The following is a 23,921-nucleotide window of genomic DNA, read 5'->3' on the forward strand; positions in this document are numbered from 1 at the left end:
AAGGTGTTATTTAAAGACACCAACTTCTTTTCCTACTTTATTAATATGTCTTATTAAGAATGTTGACTGTATAACATGGTTTTGTTCACCTACAGGCTGGGATTAACTGAGGATGTTCCCAGATGGTGCGATTTTCATCTCAACATGAATCTGATAGAAATGTTTGTCTAAATATATGACGTGAACCTACATCAACGTGGATCTGATAGAAATAATATCAAATCAATGTATGGTGACGTATATATGTTTAGATTCTTATTCTTAATCTTATTGAGTAAACTCGGTTTAGTTTAAACAATTGTCCTCCAGTCAGAATGGGAGTCACCCGTGGGCGGCCCCCTCTTTGCCTGCAGACCCCCCTCCTCCCATCCAGGTGATAAGAGCTCACACTGAGCTCAGATCTTGGATTCTTCTTAGTTTTGGTTTCTTGAAGTTTAGAGCTTCAGCTCTTGCTCTCTTCTCTTCGGACTTCGGTCCGAATCACTTCTTTTAAGTTTGTGCCGTAGAGACGAGTCTCTGCCGAACTTTCTTTTTCACGCACAATTTTTGGAACATCAATTCTTTCTGGCTCAAGCAAGGTTTTTGAACTTTCTTCTCCAAAGTCTTTGCTCTTCAATTTTGAACGCCAATTCCTTAATTTGGATTCATCGAATGGCCATCCGGTTAATCTGAAATGGAAATCGACGTATCAAAAGACTCTTTAATATTTTTTCCTGTTGGATCCTCTTGGAGCTTCTGAGACGAAGGCTGAACCGACGTACATTCTCCATCCCAGCTGCACACTCCGACCAAGGTGTCAAGGCATCTAATCTGGCCCGTGGACCTCTCTGGGCCTGAAAAGAACCGCTTGCCAGAGACTGAAACGTGGGACCAGCCGGCGGAGTTCAATTGAACACATCTCACAGTAAGACTGCTGGTGGCAAGGGGTGTTGGAAGATTAAGTCATGAGTCGTTTCTATTCAGAGCCCTCCTTTAAATCCAAATAGAATCCCAAAAATTAATTTATCAACTTTTTCTTTTTGACCATTTTCTGATTAAGTCATTCAAACAATGCCGCGTCTTATCTCATTACTAAATATATAATGTCACCATACATTATAATTGCATTATCCTGATCATAATCCTATTCTTTATCTGTTTCATCTATACATTATTGTTTACCCCTTTTTATATTCAATTTTACACATAAAATTCAGGACTTTGTGTGTTTTCTTGTTTAACATTTCCAGAACTTACTTCTTTCAAGATATGAAACTGACTGATTAATTAATTAACTTATACCATTAAAGTTATTTTCTTCCTTTAACAGGAAGTGGTGCCCCTTCTTAAATCCGAGGTTAAATAAAGATATAACATCTTAATAATTTAATTACGCTACATATGCATGAGATTCCATTTCCATTTATTCAATCACAGACTTGTCAAACAGTCTGGCATGTTGTGCTGCTGTTTTCAAGAGTTAACTGAAGAGAAGAACTCCATCGAGAGAGGACAGGAAACGCTCAGGGGACGAGTCCTCCATGTTGTCAGTGGTTGCTGATGGATCTGAATCTGAGGGCATCTTCTGTAATAAAGAAAAACAATCATGGAGTTAAATGTAAAGTATAATGAATTTTACTGTGATGTTTATGCCTCAGACCTGAAATAAGATTTGTCCTCAGGTTCTGCTAAACTTCAACTTCTAAATTTGGTTTTTAAGACAGGATAACTATTTAAGAGGAAAAACAAAATATATAATAAGACATGATGAATCCAATTATATGATCAGCTTTATGGATTTATGTTTTAAATTCCTGTCACTTTCTATTGAAGATTATTTTAAACTGTCATCACATGGGCCAGCCTGATAAATTAAACTAATGTTAAATATTCTCATAATCAGATTTGTGTGCAGAACCTCACCGGAGCGGGCATCGGAGTCTGGACTGCTGTTTCCTTTAAGCACTGATTTCCTTGAAGACAGAAAGAAGAACAATTTAAACATGAACTTCTTGCAGAATGATAGAGGCTGTTAAAATCTTCTGCTAGTCTTCCTTACATTTTAAGAAAGATTATAAATTGTTACTAAAATTACTTTGATGCTGATAGCGGTTACAATAACACGGTCCAATCATATGAGAGATAATTTTACCTTAGAGTCCTATGTGAAGGCGTTCTCTTCAGAATCAGCACTGCAAAGACAAGATGATGGCGTCCACCTTCACAACGTGCTGCTTCAGTCTGGCTGCATCACGGTCACCTACAGGAACACCACAGAAATGCAATCAAAGTACTTCACTTTATTTATCAGAGGATGTACTGTATGCAAAGTAGATCCTACAATCCTCAAAAAGATTTGAGACTGCTTTGTTATTTGAGCGCACAGATTGTTTCTTTTCCCTTCTCTCTGTTTGCCTGTACATGACCTCTTAGTGCTTTAAAAGATGCTACAGTAAACCCTGGATCAGCTGTGTGGATGGTGTGACTGTGTGGTAAAGCTTTATTAAAGTTGTCACGCACATACTCATATGCCTTTGGAGAGTAACAGTGCAGTGTGGTGGCAAACTGCTTATAAAATATAAAATAGTATTTTATTGGTGAGGTACCCCAATCAAAGCGTCCTACAGAGTAGCAGCAGCGGGCTGTAGAGGGAGGAGACGAGCGCATTATGGAGAGGAGCGCACCGGAGGGGGCGAGCTGGGGGAGAGACCAGAGACCAGAGAAAAAGGAAATCCCAGTTTAAAATATAATGTTGGTGAAAAGAGAGAAATAGGACGATATAAATGTCAATGTTGAAATTCTTTTGAATGCAGAGGCTGTGGATGTTCAGTTTTCTTTGGCTATAAAAAGGCAACAATAGCCTGTAGTTTAATCATGGTGTTTCTCTTCGTTAACGATTATTGAAGCGAAATAAAAAATAAATGCATGAGCATCATTAAATTTACAGTATGATCAACTTGTGACTGTTGAATTAGTAGTGTGTGGAAGCTAATGCAGAATATTTATCACGTTTAAGCAGCATGATGCTCGGTTAATATTACATTACACCACCGCATGTTGTTGATGTTTGCGTTCACGTTTCAGTTAGTCTCTTGAATCAGTAACAATTATATTAAATCAGATCTTACCTTTAGTTTTATCTGGATACATAGAGAAATATTCTACCCTCGTATATAGTACTATGAATTTCAGTCTGCACGATGAAAGTAAAACCTGTTACTCTCGGTATAGTCCACTTATCACTCAGACTGTAAACATGTACACATTAGTAATGATGCAGGCCAGATTTAAATTATTTGGCTTTGTTTTTGCCCTAGATACTTTTTTGAGACCTTACCAGACGTATTTATTTTTGCTGTAAAATAACTGTACAGTCAATGAACCGCATGAGTGGATTTTATATTACGATTCTTGGTTTTAAATACAATTTAAATCACAATAATGATAAAACAATATCAAGAAACATAGCATGTCAGTTATTAGGTTTGCTCAAATAAAATAAAAAGATAAATCATGCCGGATAAGTAACCTAGCTTTACAACATTTCAGCTAACCTTAGACTGCTTATGTGTTAGCTAGCTAGATAACGACTTTAACCAACCAATGACACATAAATCACACTTTTTTACTTACCGAAAAAACTGCAAAGATCCCTTAGCTCCCACAGGTCGGTTAGAACAGTTTACTGCAGAACAACTCATTTTGCCAGCTCAAAAAAGACGAAAAAACTGAACGGAAAAATTCAATGGCGTCTCGGCTTTCCTTCACTACGTAACTTTTGCTATTCACAAAGAGAGCTACGCAAGATCGGCGGCTGTCAATCATCGTTTAATATGATGTAAAATCACGTTTTTCAACCTCAAATAACTTATTTAAAACAAACTTCACAGAAAAATGAGCACTTGAACACAGTGTAGGGTGATAATAACTAATGATCACAGCAGAGTTTAGGTTTGGAAAAAAATTATGTGACGAGTATTTTAGCTTTACAGTTTGACCCACATCCCATCTGTTATCATTGAGGAGGCAGGGTTTAGAAGAAGAAGAAGAAGAATTTATACTTTATTGATCCCGCGAGGGGAAATTCGTTTTTACACTCTGTCTAGTAAACATGCTACACAAACATAGGCTGAAATACACACACATGCACAAACAGGATCCTATGGACATGCACTAATGGAGAGGTCTCAGGGTGAGCGGGCGCTCCTGAGCTTGTGGGGGGGGGGGGTTAGGTGCCTTGCTCAAGGGCACCTCGGCAGTGCTCAGGAAGTGGCCTCCAGCTACCAGACCAATTTCTGGACTTGGTCCGTCCGTGCTGGGACTTGAACCGGCGACCCTCCGATTCCCAACCCATGTCCCTACAGACTGAGCTACTGCCGCCCACATGACCATTCGTTTATGACCTATACTGCAGCCAGTCAGCAGGGGGAGCTCTAAAAATAAAAGCTTCACTAGACCGGGGACCTTGTCCCGTCCTTTATTTTTACAGTCTTCATTCTTGAACATTCTAACATTCTGTAACATTCAGTTATAGAATTCAACATATACATTCAGTACATTCTGTTACTGACTATGGTCTTTTGTTAAATGAATGATGCCATATCTGTTAAATTTAATTGTGTTTTGTATGTTTATAGTGATTAAAAGGACCTATTTTAGTGCATTCTCTCCACTGTTACCAGTGCAGGGAGTTATATTTAAGCACGTAAACGTCTTAATGCGTAAAAGTTACATTACTATAGTTAAAGTCCTGTGAGGAAATAATTCATGTTGATGAATGTTAACTTGCACTATGCAATTTATGCCATTTTATTTATGATAGTTACTAATGTAACTCAGTTTCTGTGTAACTTGGATTAGACGTTTATTTTTAAAAGTTTGTCTATTAACGTATTTACAGTTTTGATATCTGAGAAGAATTGTTGAACAACTAAACTAATATTTTGATTTGCCTTATGGGTTTACTGAAATATTAAGCTCTTTTTATTTTCATAGTAGCCTGTAGCCTAATTGATTTGATTACAGAATGATAATTGAGAGAAATGATCTGGCCTTATTTATAGGTCAGGTTTTGGTGACGGGTTGGAAATCATCAGACAGCCCAAGGTCCATTCCACGGAGGAATGCGGATTCCAGATTGTCCTCAGATCCAGATATTCACAGATTCCAGTGTTTCCAGATTGCACAGATTCCCAGTCCTGTTGGCTGGGTGGTGAGCCGGATCGTGACTGTGATTTTGACTTTAGAAGGATTTTCCCTTCCTTGCTCATTGTGTGGTATGACAAACACTGACACAAATTCATAAGGACAAAAAGGGTTTTCCTTTCGTGTGCACTTTATTATTTTAGTTTGTTATTTTTCACATCTGTCATACCTGTTTATCTATGTATGCATGAACCATATTTTGAGTATTTAATATACAGATTCAAACTTTCATTCTAGTGTGGAAATTTTCTTCATTGGTATTCAAATTCTCTGGCTCTTAACAATCTAGTTTCTTTTGATATTGGTCTACATTCACATTGATGACAACATCTAAGATCAAATTCTATTACTATTTAGACCATTACTAAACTGTACAAACAGATATAAATCAAAAATAGCCGCAAGCGACAATTGTAGGGGTCGAAGCATTGAAACATTGAAGTAGCAGCAGCAACCATGTATCTGACTTTGTCAATTTATTGATTGTTTGTGTCTCTCTGGCCTCATATACTGTTTGTCAACTTTGCTGTTGCAAGAATTGGGTTGTTGTGTTAACTTTTTTTGAAGTCCCATGACTTTCTATTTATAAATGTATTTTACTTGATGTTTTATAACCCACCTAATATTTCATTAATTATAAATATTACAAGCACTAGTTGAAACGTCATAATAGTCATTCACATTTTGTTTATGAATTTATGGATTATAATCTTCAGGCTTTGGCATACCTCTCCGAAGTGTACCAAAGCCAAGGAAGAGTATCGTAACCCCCTCTATTTCAGCCCTGCTCAGAACAGGCTGTTTCTTTGTCTGTACCTTTAAATATGTAAATGAGCTGTGTTTGACCACGTCCCCCTCTGGAAGGGCTTGGGTGTCTCTGTCTTTCTCGCTCCATGTCCTATTGTTTACGGTGAGAAGGCAGACTCAGAGGGCAGAACAAACACCTAGCTGTGGCAGTGTCACCCACCTGGGGTAGGGGTTACTGCCCTTTGTGATGTCATGAAGGGAAAATCTCCAAACGGCCTGTTTGAGCACACATTTTCTGAAAAGTGGAGCACGCTAAAGACTGAGAGGATGGACTTTTCACATCATTGGGGGGTTTGTAGACAGACTAGAGACACATATTAGTAGAAAGTAGAAAATGTTTTTTATGTTATGAAGAATCTTTTCAGTTTGAATATTTTGGAAAATAAGGAACTCACAGAGGATCGTAGGTTAGGTCATTAACTGAAGCACAGAAACAGGAAGTGGTTAGGGATCACACACTGATGTCAAACAGCTCAAAGGAACAGTAACAAAGGTCAATGTGTGATGTCATAATGTGGATATTACTTTGGACTCGTCTGCTGACCTGATCCTTCAACATTTATGTAACTTTATCCTGCTCAGATTCAACTGTTCAGCAGTGAGAATGTTTCTCCTGCAGGGAACAGAGCGACACTGACGAACTAGACCTAAACCAGAAGCCAAACCCAAACCCAGGATAAAGAGGTTCAGTGAAGGTGGTGTTGAAGGTGTGGAGGTGGATCAGTGTGTCAGAGGAGACTCTGTAGAAGGACAGAGAGCCAGCAGGACAGTCGACATACACTGCTACTCTGTTACAGACAGAGGAGGATGAGGGGGAGATGGAGGTCACTGTGTCACTGTGATACACAGTGTAAGCACCATCAGAGATACTCAGTCTCCAGGACTGATCGTTCCTTCCAAACACACAGTCAACACTTCCACCCCTCCTCCTGATTCCTCTGTAACTCACCGTTATATCAACATGACCTCTCCACTCCACCTCCCAGTAACAGCGACCAGTCAGACCATCTCTACACAGCAGCTGAGGCCACTCATCAAACCTGTCTGGATGATCAGGGTAAGACTGATTCTTCTCCACAAATGTAAACTTCCTTTTATTGTCAGACAGTTGGATCCTTCTGTTTACGGTGTTTGTGTCGACCATGAGATCACAGGAATCTGAAGGAGAGAACAAGACATGATTTAAATAATGATTTAAATGTCACATTTGGAAGATGGCTACATTTGTGCAGTTTTGTTTTCATTAATGAAAGTAAAACACTTACACTTCTTCAGACCTGGCCTCAACCATTTGACTCCATTAGGCTCCACCCTGAAAGTAGTAAATGGTCAAAGATTTGGGGGAAAAGCTATTTAAGTACAGAGAGCCTGACACTCAAGTTGATTTAACACATGGAAACTTGCCATTAGGCCTAGAGCAAGAAGGCACATCAATGCTAACTACAAGCATCCAGGCAAATATATAAAGAAATGCAGCGAACAAGCTGGTGTTCATGCTGGGCTAAAGGCTTATCCTGAGAGCCTTTTTGTGATGATTCTGTTTGGTTTTGGTTTTGCTGTAGGGTTTTTTCTATATTTGTTCTCTCTCTCCTTCTCCCCCTCCCCTTTCTGTTTTCTTTCTCCTGCAGGTTGGTGGGGGGTGTGGCTGGCTTCTCCACTCAGCAGCAGACGAGGCACACCTGGCTCCACTCAGTTAATCATCTTCTCTGGTCTTCACTCCACTCCTCTGCCAGATAATTCCGTTCGGTAGTGTCTCTCAGTTAATATTGAGCAGCTTATTTTTCACAGTGTATCTTTGTGCTTTGGATGTGTTTTTGTTCTTACCTTTTTTTCCCCTTGTGCTCAGGTACTCTGGTGTGTCTCTCTGTTTTGCCTGAGTTTCCTGCTTCACACTGTGGATTGTTTTTCTGGCCAGCCAGCTCCCTGCCTTCACTGCCTGTTCTTTTTATTAAACAGGTTTTTTTGTTACATTGTTTATTCTGTGTTCGGTCTCTGCTTTGGGGTTTTGATTTGAACTGAAACCTCAACAGTTTTAGACTAGTTAATTTGCTAATCTGTGTTTCAACTGTGCCATCAACATAAAATGTATGATTCCTGTCCAGCAATGAAAATAAGGAAAGTTTGGTGTTAATTTTCACATAAAGATGGGTCCATAATAAGATCATCATTAACCAGTTAACCCAGGGTACCTATTTGGTCTGTGGGAGGAGAACCCATGCAGGCATCAGGAGTAAATGGGTGGTCCAAACAGAAAGGCTTCATCTTGCCAGGAGATTAACCGATAGTAAGACCTCAACGTTGTGATGCTCAATTCAGAGATCAGAGTTATTCATGCCATTTATTGCTGGTGTTGGGCCTACAGGATGGCTGCTGCATGTCATCTTTGTGCCTTGCCTGGCTAAGCACCATGGAACAAGTTCCAACCATTAGATGCTCGCCCTGTGTTTTCTTGCCAGATCTGGCTCCTGGCACGCTTAACAGAGTAGCCTTGGTAACTCTACTCTGTACGAGTTGCTGCAGTTTCTGCTAGCGGAAACTGATGGGTCTATGCATAACTCTTAGTCATTATTATATCTAGAAGAGTCATAGCTGATAACTCAAAAGAGGTTTCAATCGACCTTGGGAAGGCCATCACATCTATACTGTGCATCCTTCTAGTCAGATCTTGAGTGGAGTAAGTCAGGGGCACCACATGCACATTACATATTGCACAAACATATTTCTCTTGTTTAGAACGACAATATATAATTATATATGTGAACAGAACTTTCTTTTTAACGCTGCTGTACAAGATTGCTGATAAAGTTTTGTTGTGTTCTTTTATACAATGACGATAAAGAGTCTATCTATCTATATGTCTTGGAGGGCATATTGCTGATGTCCTCACCCTGTCAAGTAAATGCACGTTCCTGATAGCAAAACAGTGACTGGACTACCTCAACCATCTGAAAAGAACAAACCTCCCTCTACTCAACCTGTCCACCAGCTACAAAAAAAAAAAATAAGGATGTCTTGGACGGCTGCAACATTGTCCCAAATTCAACCATCAACAACGTTTCAACTTGGTGTTTCAGGCTCCTCTGCAGCAGGCTGACAGCAGGACCAATACAATGTTTCCAGTTCCTACTCCTCTATCAGACTGGTTGTCTTGGGCCACGGATGGCCTCTTCTTACCTCAGTGTGTCTAGACCCCATTGTGGATCCTTCAGTCCAGCAGAAAGCAGCTTGACTGTTGAGTCTCCCAGATGGTTGTAGCTCAGGTCCAGCTCTCTCAGGTGGGAGGGGTTGGAGCTCAGAGCTGAGGCCAAGGAAGAACAGCCTTCCTCTGTGATCATACAGCCTGAGAGCCTGACACAAAGCAAAAAAGACACATTTAGATCACCTGTGAGGTCTGGGTAATACCAACGACAATGGAAAGACAATATTCAGTTTGAAAATCTGAATATTCTGTTTAAGAATGTCCCTTTTTAAAGTAATTTTTAAACTACTTAGAGTTTAGAGTGTAGGGGTATATTGCAAGTCATTTAAAGAGATCATAATATGCCCTTTGTGGGGTTCATATATTTAAATTATGTGCCTATTAAAGTATGTTCACAATCGCTAAAGTTCCAGGTCCCCACATGTGCCAAGTCTGATCTGATTGGTCGGCCGGTCGACTCCGTCGTAATTGATCAGTTGCTCAGCACGGTTCTCGGAAATGTCATGCCCCTTTTACCATATTGGGAATGCAGTTACTTTGGCTCCGAGGGGAGCATTGACATGTTTTGTGTTCCCAAATAATATGTTTATAATATAGTAGAGTGTAACATCGACCCAAGAAGAATTTTGAGAAGAATGATAATGGAAAGGTTACACCATCCATTCTCTGGGATGGCGCTAAAGCAGTGATAAGGGGAAGAATGATTGAAATATCGAGTACAGAAAAAAGAAATAGACTAAAGACACAACTAGTCCTAGAAAGTAAAATAAAAACACTGGAACAAGAGCACAAAAATAATAGCACCAATAAAAGACTCCTAAAGGAACAGAGAAAAAAGCGATATGATCTAGAGGAGATTCTGACAAATAAAGCTGAGGGGGCGCTTAGATTTACAAACCAAAAGTATTACAAACAAGGTAATAGAGCCAGTCACCTCTTAGCTTTTCAACTAAGAAAAGAAGAAGCCTCTCAGGTGGTCTCTGATGTCTTCCATCCAATTTCAGGACAGTTAGCTTCAAAAGCCAGAGAAATAGCTGAAGCATTTGCTTCTTTTTAGGAAGCACTATATGACTCCCCTGAAACTACAGACAAGGAAGATAAGAATTTTATTCTCTAAACTGAAAACACCCTCTCTAGTATGACAGCATCTATACAAGAGCATGAAATAAAATAAGTTATTAAGAAACTGAAAAATAATAAATCACCGGGGACTGATGGGATACCGAGGGAAGTTTATAAACATTACAGAGAAGAACTCTCCCCGATTCTGGCAGAGGTTTTTAACTATGCTTTGTCTAAAGGTGACCCCCCTAGATCTTGAGTAGATGCCATAATCTCCGTCATTCATAAGGGAAGGGAAAGACCCGTCAAACTGTGAAGGATCTAGGTTCCAACCCTCACCTATGGTCATGAGCTATGGGTAGTGACCGAAAGAATGAGATCGTGGATACAAGAGGCCGAAATTAGCTTTCTCCAGAAGGTGGCTGGGCTCAGCCTTAGCGATAGGGGGGGGAGCTCGGAGTAGAGCCGCTGCTCCTCCGCATCAAAAGGATCCAGTTGAGGTGGTTTGGGTATCTGTTAAGGACGCCCCCTGGACGCCTCCCTTTAGAGGTTTTCCAGGCACGACCAACTGGGAGGAGACCCGGGCAGACCCAAAATGCGCTGGAGGGATTACATATCCCGTCTAGCCTGGGAACGCCTTGGAATCCCCCAGGAGGAGCTGTAAAATGTTGCTGGGGAGAGGGAAGTCTGGGTTGACTTACTGCGCCTGCTACCACCGCGACCCGACCTCGGATAAGCGGAAGAAAATGGATGGATGGATGGATGGATATCCAGGGCATTAAAAATTGTAGCTATTCCAGGATTTTTACCTATTAACTGATAACAGCTTCAGAAAATGGTCAGACAAAGGGTTAACTACCGTTAATCAGCTCTTTCAAGGGGAAGTATTGAAATCTTATGAACACCTCATGAGAGAATTTGGTTTACCTGGATTTTTTAAGATTTCTCCAGTTAAGACACTATCTAAAGACGCATATAGACTGGGAGCAGGTATGTAAGTTACCATCAAGTTTAGAAAGAATCTTTATGTTGACAATGGAAGGAGTGTTGAAAAATAATCTGATTTCCCATCTCTACAGATGGTTTCAGGATAACAGAAACCCTAACAGAAATCGGAATTAGAAATGAATACTATTATTACTGATGAAATGTGGGAAAAGACATGCCTTATGGGCTAACAAGCAGTCCTACCTGGAGGGAGTTTGAATGGAAAACCAGAATGAGAATATTTAAAACCCCTCCCAAATTGAATAAATACTGGAGAGATATTCAGGCAGAGATCAAGAACATTCTGGGGCTATGTCATTAGAACCAGCATTTTTTATACTGGGGAACACTCCAGAAGACATAACTCAAAAAAACAGAAATCTACTCGAAGTGTTGCTGTTGATCGCAAAAAAAAATATTACGGTGTTGTGGAGAAATGTAAAGCCACCTACTGTACAACAATGGAGGGAAAGGTTAAAAAGTCCTCATATGATGGACAGCATAACAGCCCGACTTCAACGACAAAGACAAATGTTTTCAAAGATAAATGGGAAGCAGTACTATTACATTTCCCAAGATAGATTAAGATCACAAATGCATAACTCCATTAGATGGGCACTGGGAATGTACTTTGTACATGTAATAGGTGCTGGACTGAGGACGTAAAGAATATGAGGATACATATGCTTAAACATATGGGATAAGTATTAAGTATTGGCCGAATTGAAGTTTGTGAGATACCTGTGTATGTGATACATTTATGGACTGACCAGATAAAAGATTATCAGTGTCTTATCTTAGGTGTTTTTCCACCTGCTGAATGACCCATATATGTATGTATTTTGATATGATTTAAATGAACAAAGCAACTATGGAATAAAGCTCAAGTTAAAAAACAAAACAAAACAGAAAAAGCATTATATACCCCTTTAAAACAAACATCTTACCTTAAAGTTTCTAGAGTACAATGTGGACTTTTGAGTCCAGCAGACAGAAACTTCACTCCTGAATCCTGCAGGTTGTTGTTTCTCAGGTCCAGCTCTCTCAGACTCGGGGACTGGGAACTGAGGACTGAGGACAGAGCTTCACAGCTTCTCCCTGAGAGGTCACAATCATTTAGTCTAGGTACAAAGAAACAAACAAAATACACAGTTCATTCAGAGCTAGGAATATAGGACATTATCAGTATTCCAATTGCACAATGAGTGTTTTCTTTGTGACCAAATAATGAGGGGAGACCGAGAGTCAGCACCATTAGGTCTGTTGAATTGGTACTATGTTGGATAACTTTGGGCTGACACTTATAAATTAGAAAAGACTAAGTGATAGAAGTAAAAGCTTGTCAGACAAGACATGGGAATATGTAGGACTAATGTGGTGCTGAAAGTCAATGCATATGTTTTATTTGTACGTTCAAGCTTGTATCTATAGATTTATCTGGTAACCTTGAGACAGTGATTGGGTATAAAGCAACCAAAACAATTTCTTCAAGGTTGTAAGAAGAGGAATTGAGATTTAAAGTTGGGTGAACTTTTTCATTGTTAGCTAAGAGGAGAGTTTGAGGTCAAATTGATACCCCTGCACAGAGGAAACAGTCATCTTTAAGGAATTTGTTGTGTTCCCTTATAGACACCTCCCTGTGGAGGTATTACAGGTATGTTAACCCAATGTAATTTCACATCCAGGAACATTCAAAATCCCTCTGAAATAGTTTGAGGACTTGAAGGACAAAAAGTGGGAGGTATAGGACATCTTACCTGCTGCAACTGTGACAAAGACATCAATGAAATAAAATCCTTACCTGATGAAGGTTGGTGAAACTAGAAACAGGTCTTACCTCAGTGTTTCCAGTGTACAGTTTGGACTCTCCAATGCAACAGACAGCAGATGAACACCTGAATCCTGCAGGTCGTTGTTACTCAGGTCCAGCTCTTTCAGACTAGAAGACTTGGTTCTGAGGATTGAGGACAGAGCTTTGGAGCTTCTTTCTGAGAGGTTACAGCCCCTTAGTCTGGAAAGATTAAATGAGGTTAAGTAGTAGGTATACCTTTTGTTCTGCTCAAAATATGGTAGAATTTTCCAAATGTTTTAAGTAAATGCCAATATTTTACATCTTACAGAGCTTTACTGGAGGCTTTGACCACTGGCAGCAGCCTCAGAAGAGCATCCTCTGAAGCAGAATATTTCCTCAGATCAAATTCATCCAGATATTTTTCTGATGACAGTAAGATGAAGACCAGAGCTGACCACTGAGCAGGAGACAGTTTCTCTTTGGAAAGTCTTCCTGAACCGAGGAACTGTTGGATCTGCTCCACCAGGGAATGGTCCTTAAGCTCATTCAGACAGTGTAACAGATTGATGCTTCTTTCTGGATGAAGGGTCTCTTCAATTTTCTCCTTAATGTACTGGACAATATCCTGATTGTTTTGCCGGTTTGTGTGGGTCAATGTCAGCCGGCCTTCTAGGAGAACCTGATTGTTCTGCAGCGCAAGTCCCAGGAGGAAGCGCAGGAACAAGTCCAGGTGTCCATTTGGACTCTGGCAGGCTTTATCCACAGCATTCTGGTAGAACTGAGTCACTGAGGATTCATGGGAGGTTGATGGTTCTTCTGACAGCAGATTGACTCCAGAGTTGATGAAGGTCAGATGGACATGAAGAGCAGCCAGAAACTCCTGAACACTCAGATGGATGAAGCAGAACACCTTGTCCTGGTACAGTCCTCTCTCCTCTTTGAAGATCTGTGTGAACACTCCTGAGTACACTGAGGCCGCTATGATATCGATGCCACACTCTGTCAGGTCTGAGTCATAGAAGATCAGGTTTCCTTTCTGCAGCTGCTCAAAAGCCAGTTTTCCCAGAGACTCAATCATCTCACTCCATCCCATTTCTTGATCATTCTCATCTTCTTCATCATATTTAATGTTTCTCTGTTTGGACTGGACCACCAGGAAGTAGATGTACATCTCAGTCAGGGTCTTGGGCAGCTGTCCTTTCTTGGTAGTCTTCAGCACATCCTCCAGAACTGTAGCAGTGATCCAGCAGAAGACTGGGATGTGGCACATGATGTGGAGGCTTCTGGATGTCTTGATGTGGGAGATGATTCTGCTGGCCTGCTCCTTATTTTTGAATCTCTTCCTGAAGTACTCATCCTTCTGTGGGTCAGTGAACCCTCTTACCTCTGTCACCATGTCAACACATCCTGAAGGGATCTGATTGGCTGCTGCAGGTCGTGTGGTTATCCAGAGGCGAGCAGAGGGAAGCAGTTTCCCCCTGATGAGGTTAGTCAGCAGCACATCTACTGAAGTGGACTCTGTGACATTAGTCAGGATCTCGTTGTTTTTAAAGTCCAGAGGAAGTCGACACTCATCCAGACCATCAAAGATGAACACAACCTGGAACTCTTCAAACCTGCAGATTCCTGTTTCTTTGGTTTCAGGAAAGAAGTGATGAACAAGTTCTACCAAGCTGAACTTTTTTTCTTTCAGCACATTCAGCTCTCTGAAAGTGAATGGAAATGTGAATTGTATGTCCTGGTTGGCTTTGTCTTCAGCCCAGTCCAGAGTGAACTTCTGTGTTAAGACTGTTTTCCCGATGCCAGCAACTCCCTTTGTCATCACTCTTCTGATTGGTTCATCTCTTCCAGGTGAGGCTTTAAAGATGTCTTCTTGTCTGATGCTTGTTTCTGGTCTGTGTGGTTTCCTGGATGCTGTTTCAATCTGTCTGACCTCGTGTTCATCATTGACCTCTCCAGTCCCTCCCTCTGTGATGTAGAGCTCTGTGTAGATCTGGTTCAGAAGGGTTGGATTTCCTGCTTTGGTGATCCCCTCAAACACACACTGGGACTTCTCCTTCAGGTTAGATTTGAGTTTACGCTGACACACTGAAGCAGGAGGTCCTGAATAAACAGGTAAGACAACAAAAATAAACAGTACTTTCAACCAATGATCCTTATATCAATATAAGTGTTATTCACTGATATTGATGATGGCCCATTTAGTTTGTGTTAAATCTTCATATAAATCCTCTTACTGCTCTGCAGACAGTCAGCCAGCTCCTCCTGCTTCATTCCTCTCAGGAAGCCAACTGCCATCTGCAGAAAAGCCTCTCTTATGATACTCCTCTGCTTTTCTTCCTCACTGTCCAACACCTCTGCTTCCTCTTTTTGACTCTCGTAGCTTTCTTGGTAATCTGAAATCAGACCCTTGTGCATCTTCTCCAGCTCTTTCTTCGTAAAACAGACAATTTTCTCCCCCAGTAACTGGAATGAAATATTATAGCATTGACTTCATAGCACTAAAATTATGAACGTCAAATCCAGGATGGACATATACTGACAATCCACTGGTCTAAAATGTGACAGGATCCGTAAAGTTACCTAGTGTCATGTTTTGTTTTTTACTCATTTATTTAGTATTTTGTACTTAGCCTTGTCTCTGTCTTACAGATCCTGCTCCTCATGTTTTCCTGCCTTGAGCCTCCCTGCCCTGATTGTGCTCACCTGTGTCTCGTTATCCCCTGATTGTCTGTGTGTATATATCCCTGTGTTTCCTCCCTCATGTTGCCAGTTTGTAGTGTGTTCCTGTGTGTCACCTTGTTCCAGCATTTTTTCCTAGTAGACTTATAGTGATTTTTGACCGTGCCTGCCGTACCGTTTTGCCTTTTGCCTGCTCCCTTTGGATTTGTTTGCCTTGAAGATTTGCCTTCCTGTGTACTGACCTGGACTGTTATTAAACTCTGCCTTTTCCTGAACTCAGCCACGTGTGAGTCTGCTTTTGAGTCCCTGACCCTATCTGGTTCTGATAAAATGTGTAAAAGAAAAGTGATTATTTTAGGTGTACATGCAGTACAGACCTTAAATATGGAGGCCAGGTCTGGTTTATTCTTCTGGATGGACTGACCAATGGGAATATCTGAGCTCTGCAGGATGACTCTGTGGACAAATCACAAAATAATGACCTCTTTATATGTATGTATATATATATATATATATATATGTTGACAGAAAGGCAAACCGGAGAATATTTTTCCAAAGCGGCAAACCAGAGCAATAACTCCACATTATATTCGGCCAATCCAGAGCCATAAAACCAGGGATGTTTGGACCAAACAAGAGCTTTACCGCCAAAGATGACTGTTGGACCAAAGCCAGAGCAACAACCCAGGGCCACGAGCACAAACATCATTGGGCCAACCCACAGCTGGAACACCAAAAACCATCTATATTTGAGAAACAAGATTAATGAACGAGAAACGGAACACAACATAAGGAAACATCATACCAAACTAAAGCATAACAACGATGAATACTGGAGCAAACCAGAGCAAAAACACCAGAGAACATTGAACCACATGGCTACTAGAGCTAAAGCAGTAAAGACGTTTTAGCCAAGCTGGAATTACGACATGCAAAATCATTAGAGCTTTTAAAACCAGAGAGCATTGGACCAAACCAAAGCTACAACAGGGGAGAATATTTAACAAAGCAGTGCTACAACACCAACAAGACTGGATGAACCTAGAGGCCACACACCAGAAAATATTAGACCAAACCAAAGCTTCAACATGAATACATGTTTTACCAGAAACAAGCTGCAACACAAAAGCATATTGTAGCTACCTAGGGATAAAAAAAAAAAACCCATCATATTCAATAAAGGAGAGCAATACATAGAATACTGCTCCAACAGCAAGAAAGATGAATGGACAAACAGCACCTGAGAATACTTGAATAGACTAGTGCTCCACCGACATCAATAATTTGACAAAACCAGGACAAAATCTCCAGTGATATCTATCCAAACTAGAGCTAACACACCAGAGAATATTGGACCAAACCAGAGCTAAAACACCTGAGAATATTGGGCCAAACCAGAGCTAAAACACCTGAGAATATTGGACCAAACCAGAGCTAAAACACTTGTGAATATTGGACCAAACCAGAGCTAAAACATCTGAGAAAATTGGACCAAACCAGAGCTGAATGACCTGAGAATATTGGCCCAAACTACAACCACTCCAGGGAATCTTAAACAAAACCAGAGAATATTAGACCAAACAAAAGCTGCAACACCTACTGATATTCAACAAACCAGTAATACAAAAGCACAACATGGTCGACCAATCGAGAGTTACCACACCAGAGAACATTGAGCCAACCCAGAGCTGAAACACCTGAGGATATTCTACAAACTAGAGTAACTGAGTCATGTCCATCTCTAAATAAAAACCAGTGGCTTTGCATGGACACGTGGCTGGATTCCAGTTTTTCCAGTTTCTTCCTTCATTGATAAATTAGCACACTTGGGAGCTTTTTCTAAAAGCACAAAAATGTTTTACAGCTCAAAATCCCTCAATTTACAGCCAACTTCCACCAGATGCGTGTCCGGTCCTTCTCCGCTCCATTCCGGCAGCGGAGGTGATATGTTTTCATTTTATTCAATGTGTGTGCTTCCACTGGGTCCGCTGCGTCTGAGCTCCGGCAGTCTGGTGCCCTCCGCAGAAGATACGCCGGTTTCTATTTTTGTCGGATGCCGGAGCCCGCCGCATCAATTTAGCACAGAAAAGAAAAAGCGGGATGGGAAGTCAGACATCGATAAACCATTAAAACATCCGGTTTATTTTCAAAATAAAACACTCTGTTTTAACGGTTCAGAAAAATTAGCGTATGTGTGTTTGTTTATGTGTTTCTAAGGTTTATATAGAGTTTTATGCCACATACATCGTATTATCTCACACTGTCGGGAGTTAGTTTGTTTAATTACGGTAGGATTTCCTTTGTCTCGACACTCCAGCTGACGGCTGTGCTCAGACGGTGCACGGAGACGTAAGGGAACGGAGCGGATACCCAATGCACACGTATCTGATGGAAGTTTGGTGTTAGAAAGCACCATGTTAAAAAAGTCTAAAGAGCAGAGCGCTGCTAAAGCAATGCACAAGATGATTTAAAGATGTTACAGTAAAAGATGATGTAACACTCTATACAACAATGCTGACCAGATGGGTGTAAGAATTAGAATAAGGATAAACAGAGTTGGGGGAGTACATGAGGACCACTCTGGGGAAACATAGGCAAAATGATCAAACTGTAAGGTTATGCAAGGTTGAACAGAGGGCATGGGGATTGGTTGAATTTGTGTTAATTGTTGCGATTGGGACATCATGGAATAAGAAGTAAGTAAATTTGTAACGCACCTTTCACAGATAAACATCACAAAGTGCTTTACATTAAAACAAGTACACAATAAAAAAAAAGATAAAATAGTAGGGAACAATAAAAGCAGGGGAGAACATATTAAATTATAATAAAACAAATAATTACATTGAAAATGCCACCGGGAAATAAAAGCTTAATAAATAAGACAATTGATGCAGTAATTCGAGTGGTGCAGAAGAACAATTAAGTCAACCAAAGGCTTGTCTGAATAAAAAAGTTTTCAGCTGCTTCATAAAAGTGTTGCAGGAGTCTAAGGACTGGAGAGACAGGGAGAGTGTATTCCAAAGACTGGGAAGACTGGGAGCAACAGCCTGGAAAGCGCGGTCACCACCTGTTTTAAAACGGGTATGTGGAACGGTCAGTAAATTTTGGTCAGAATAGTGGAGCGGCTAAGTGCTTATTTATGTCAGAATCTTTCAGTTGATGATACAAGCGTGAAAATTGGCATGAGCAGTCTTCATGGGTCACTTGACAAGAAAATTGTCCGAAACATTTGAAATTTCAAGATGGCGGCCATTTTTCAAGATGGCCCCCACCTTAGTGGAGCAGTTAGGCTTAAGAAATCATTTAGTTGGTGATACAAGCATGAAAATTGCCATGAGCCATCTCAAGGGGTCATTTGACAAGAACCCGCCCACAGCCACTTGAAATTTCAAGATGGCGGCCATTTTTCAATATAATATTTTTCATATAATTTTTTAGTTAGTGACACAAGCATGCAAATTGGTATGAGCAGTCTGTAAGGGTTGCTTGACAAGAAAACACTCCCAGCCACTTGAAATTTATGTTTTCAAGATGGCCGCCCCCTGGATCCTCATAAGATCAATTTTCTCATAGAAATGTATTGAGTTTTTTCATTAAGGATGATTTGGTGTCATTTTATTTTATATGTTCTAGATTATGCTAAAGAACAACTTTTAACGCATCAAAATACAGTTGTGTTGATTTGTTGATCATAGATTAGACAAGAGTGAATATCTGCATTACCAGGGCACACTGGTGATATATCACTGCTGTTAAACTCGGAGTGGGGCTCAATGTCAGCTAATTGAAAGTTAGTATCCCAAATGCTGTCTAATTTACCCCAAAACCGCCGCACCTGAATTGACAGGTTGTGCCAGCGTGGAAGAGCTGAACCAAGTTTAATGAAGTTTTAGTTAACCGGATGGTGTACAGATCGCACGGGATATAAATGGCATTGGATGAACGATCGGACTAAGTGTAAGGTTAAGGCATGAACTTAGTTGTATCCCATACATCACAGTGCTTGGTAAAAGGTGGTATAAGGATAAACCAATTTGCTGCAGACATGGCAGAAGCCATCATAACAGTTGAGAAAACTAACTGGGACAGATGTTTCATTTGTCAGCAGGACACCAAGGAAAAACTCATTCAGCCGAGTTTATTCAACAGAGAGCACAATCGTACTGGTTATGATATCATTGCAAGAAATGTTTCATTATTTCACAAGATCAATGCTGTTCCAAGTCCAACCCGACTAGATGAAGGTGATGGCATAGAAAGCACATTGACAAGAAACAGAGCAAAATATCATTCAAGCTGTAAACTTATGTTCAACAACACACAGCTGGAAAGGGCCCAAAAGAGAGCATCTACTGCTGCTGAAGACACCGAAGATACCAAAGATATCCATGTCAAGAGACCAAGAAAATCCCAGCCCTCGAAAGCTTTATGCTTTATCTGTGAAGATGAGAGTGCAACGTCCCCCTTAAGAGAAGCAATGACAATGAAACTTAATGAAAGGGTTAATGAATGTGCCAGGAATCTAGGCGACATGAAGCTCCTTGCAAAGCTTATTGCTGGTGATGTTGTTGCACAGGAATTTAAATACCATCCTGCCTGTCTCGTTGGACTGTACAACAGAGAGCGAGACCATCTCAATGCCCTCAAGCATGAACAGAGCCTCAAAAGCTCAGCTAGCCATAACTGGTATCCCTCTATTATTTCAAAACTTGTCATCTACATCGCGGACATGAAGACCACAAGTGACGGCACAGATACAGTTATATTCAAGCTTGCAGATCTAGTTACTCTCTCTACAAGCAACAACTGCAACAACTTGGTGTTGATACTTTCTGTTTGACACGGTTCCATGGCTGTGTCAGCCAGAGCTGCTGTTGCCTCTGGATCTGTACTTATTGTCATTCAGTATTAGCCATTGCTCAATTATTATTTTGGAGCACTGTCTGTTCAGCACCACAACTGTGCTAATTTATTAATCTTATTTTTTGTTTCCCCACCCCTTAGTATTTATTTGACAAATTAAATGGCCGTTAGTTAAAAAAAAAAAAAAACCTCCCTTGTGACTGTTAACTTGTGAGCTATGCCGGTGGGAAGCAACTCCTGACAGGTTTTACCAAACTGGACAGGTCGTGGGTGAGGAGTCAGACAAAACACAGTCAAACAACCTCTCTTGACAGCGCCTTTTGAGGAACCCAAAACATTTCTATGAGAAAATGTATCATTTAAAAATCCACATGGCGGGCGGCAGTCATCCTGAAAAATGGCTGCCATCTTGAAATTTCAAGTGGATGTGGGCGGTTTCTTGTCAAATGACCCTTTGAATGGCTCATGGCAATTTTCATGCTTGTATCACCAACTAACTTATTTCTTAAGCCTAACTGCTTCACCAAGGTGTTGGCCATCTTCAGAAATGGCCGCCATCTTGAGATTTCAAGTAGCTGTGGGTGGCTTATTGTCAAGTGACCCACAGAGACTGCTCATGCCAATTGTCATGCTTGTATCACCAAATAAACCATTATATCACTGAACTGCTCCACTAAGGTGTCGGCCATCTTGAAAAATGGCCGCCATCTTGAAAATTCAAATGTCTCGGACAATTTTCTTGTCAAGTGACCCATGGAGACTGCTCTTGCCAATTTTCACGCTTGCATCACACATTGAAAGATTGTAGCACTTATCTGCTCCACTAGAAGACCTGAGGGGCCTATGGGGATTGTATGGGAGGAGCAGCTCAGCGATATACTGGGGTGTTAGGCCATATAGGGCTCTAAAAGTGAACACAAGGATTTTACAGTGTATGCACAAATTAATGGGGAGCCAATGCAGAGAGGATATTGTATTGTTTAAAATTGGTGTGCAAAAGTCGTTTAACTGATTTTACTTAGTTGAAGAAGTTGAACTCCAAACGGAGCTGATCAGGATAAATTCAAGTCTGTTGGTTTGGAAACATTTGATGCCTGACAGTGAAATACCTGAAGATGACTGTTTACATTAAAGACACACACACACACACACACACACAGACCCTCACCCACGCATTCATCACCTCCAGATTAGACTACTGCAACAGTCTCCTCTACGGATCACCATCACATTCACTCAGGAAACTCCAATACATCCAGAACTCTGCTGCTCGTCTCCTCACACACCCCCGCACCAGAGACCACATCACCCCCGTTCTTCATGACCTCCACGGGCTCCCCATCCCTCAGCGTATCAACTTCAAGCTCCTCATCCTCACTTACAAAGCCCTTCACATCCTGGCTCCCCCCTACCTGTCTGAGCTCCTCCACTGACACACTCCCACCCGCACTCTCAGGTCTGTTGATGCAAACCTCCTGTCCCCCCCCCTGCTGGACAAACTATCGGTACTGGGGGGACAGGGCTTTCTCCGTTGCTGCTCCCACCCTCTGGAACTCACTCCCAAAAAACATCAGCGACTCCCCCACACTCACCTCCTTCAAGAAATTCCTCAAAACTCACCTCTTCATTACTGCCTACAATGACTAACTCCCCCCCTACATTACTTCTTCGTTGTACTGTCCTCGTCGTTTTTTGTTTTGTTTTATTGTTTTTGTCAAAGCGTCTTTGAGTTTTCAGAAAAGCGCTATATATGTATTATTATGTATGTATAATGTATTATTATTATTATACATGGACGCACACACACAAGCACACACACACACACACACACACACACACGCTCACAGGTATTTCTAATTGCTGTAAATAATCTTGTTTTTGTTTTTACATTGTTATTACATATCAAACACACACACTGTTCTGACGTTTCTTGTTATAATAATCTTGTTTTTCTATATTGTTGTTTTCACACACACATACTGTTCTCTTGTTCCAATCATTCTATTCAATTATTTAATAGATCATTTTTCTGTGGCAGTCTTTATTGGAGCATTTTTTTGCATCGTTGTGCAAAAGGTGTGACTCAAATCCTAGGGTTGTAGGAGGGTTAAAATCGATCAAACCCCCAAAAGGAAACTGAATCCATGAGAAGAAGACCACTTACAGGGATCAGCGTTCAGATGTCAGCGTACAGTATGTCTGATGTGCAGAAGAACGATGCTGAAAATGTTTCACTTTTTACAAATAATATGTAAAGACATGAGTATCTAGTATTATTAACGCTCACCTCTCTGCAGCAGAGGGCCGCTGATCACCAAAGGAAACGATGTGATTGTTTGACTGTTCGCTTTTTAAGGACATACAGCTGGGCTCAGATCCTGGTTCAGGGGAGGGTCCTCTGTTGATCCTGTCAGAGAGAGAGAGGAAGTCCACCAGGGGGGAAATTCATGATTGATATCACACTGAAGGCACAAATGGTAAACGGTAAATGGACTTTTCTAGTCTTCTGACTACTCAAAGTGCTTTTACACCGCAAGAGGTGTGTGTGTGTGTGTGTGTGTGTGTGTGTGTGTGTGTGTGTGTGTGTGTGTGTGTGTGTGTGTGTGTGTGTGTGTGTGTGTGTGTGTGTGTGTGTGTGTGTGTGTGTGTGTGTGTGTGTGTGTGTCTTACACAAAGGCAAAGAGGTCAGATTCAATATTTCAGAAAAGAGCATTCTCATAACCAATCAACTGTTGCCTGGCGATAGACACTTCTGGGAACAATGGGTGACTTTCGGCCATTGTGTGGTCGCCAGGAGTGAGTCATGATCAACTGCCAGTCAAGACTTCCTCTTTCATGCGTTGCTATTCTTAGAGTCATATGGCTAACTTAAGAAGCTAGTGACCATGTTTCCAGATCAGAAGTGACATTTTCCAGCACAGTTCCCCTAAAGTAAAACAGAAAGTGTTCTTGTGATTCTCTCACATTAAGGGAAATAACATCAGGATGCAGATAAAACGTCAAGCTTTGTCAGGTCTGTCCTCAAGAGGAGAAAACTACTTTTAATGTTTGTTTGGTAAATGGAGGTCGGATCCATTGTTTCTGATGCATTCAAAGAAGTCAGGAAATCTAAACGCTGACTGGCTTTCATGACACAGTGTCAAACAGATTATTGAAGTAAAATGTTTTCATGTAGAACAGATTGTTGGTAACTGTCCCATGCAGATATTTGTATATAAAGATAAATAAATCATCATCAGATTAACACTAATGGGAGTCCAGATGTCGGTGGATTCTATTCCTCCTGCCCTTACTGTCCTCACAGACTGTTTTTTCTGCCTAAGCCAAAGACTGCTGAAACGT

At 40.9% G+C, this 23,921-nt stretch overlaps 1 protein-coding gene across 1 annotated transcript in view; it reads right to left on the reverse strand.

The window, feature by feature from the left end:
- Positions 1-1,385: 1,385 nt before the first annotated feature.
- Positions 1,386-23,921, reverse strand: part of LOC132973656 (NLR family CARD domain-containing protein 3-like) — a 29,355-nt gene continuing 6,819 nt past the window's right edge. Inside the window, 12 exon segments of the mRNA XM_061037166.1 lie at positions 1,386-1,564; positions 1,903-1,952; positions 2,132-6,603; positions 6,605-7,149; positions 7,257-7,303; positions 9,166-9,339; positions 12,187-12,360; positions 13,077-13,250; positions 13,358-15,134; positions 15,269-15,497; positions 16,091-16,169; positions 22,867-22,986. Of these exon segments, the coding sequence (XP_060893149.1) occupies positions 6,544-6,603; positions 6,605-7,149; positions 7,257-7,303; positions 9,166-9,339; positions 12,187-12,360; positions 13,077-13,250; positions 13,358-15,134; positions 15,269-15,497; positions 16,091-16,169; positions 22,867-22,986 (3,379 nt within the window). The 3' untranslated portion in view covers positions 1,386-1,564; positions 1,903-1,952; positions 2,132-6,543.

Source organism: Labrus mixtus, chromosome 5, assembly GCF_963584025.1.
Source record: "Labrus mixtus chromosome 5, fLabMix1.1, whole genome shotgun sequence".
Classification (NCBI taxonomy): Eukaryota; Metazoa; Chordata; class Actinopteri; order Labriformes; family Labridae; genus Labrus; species Labrus mixtus.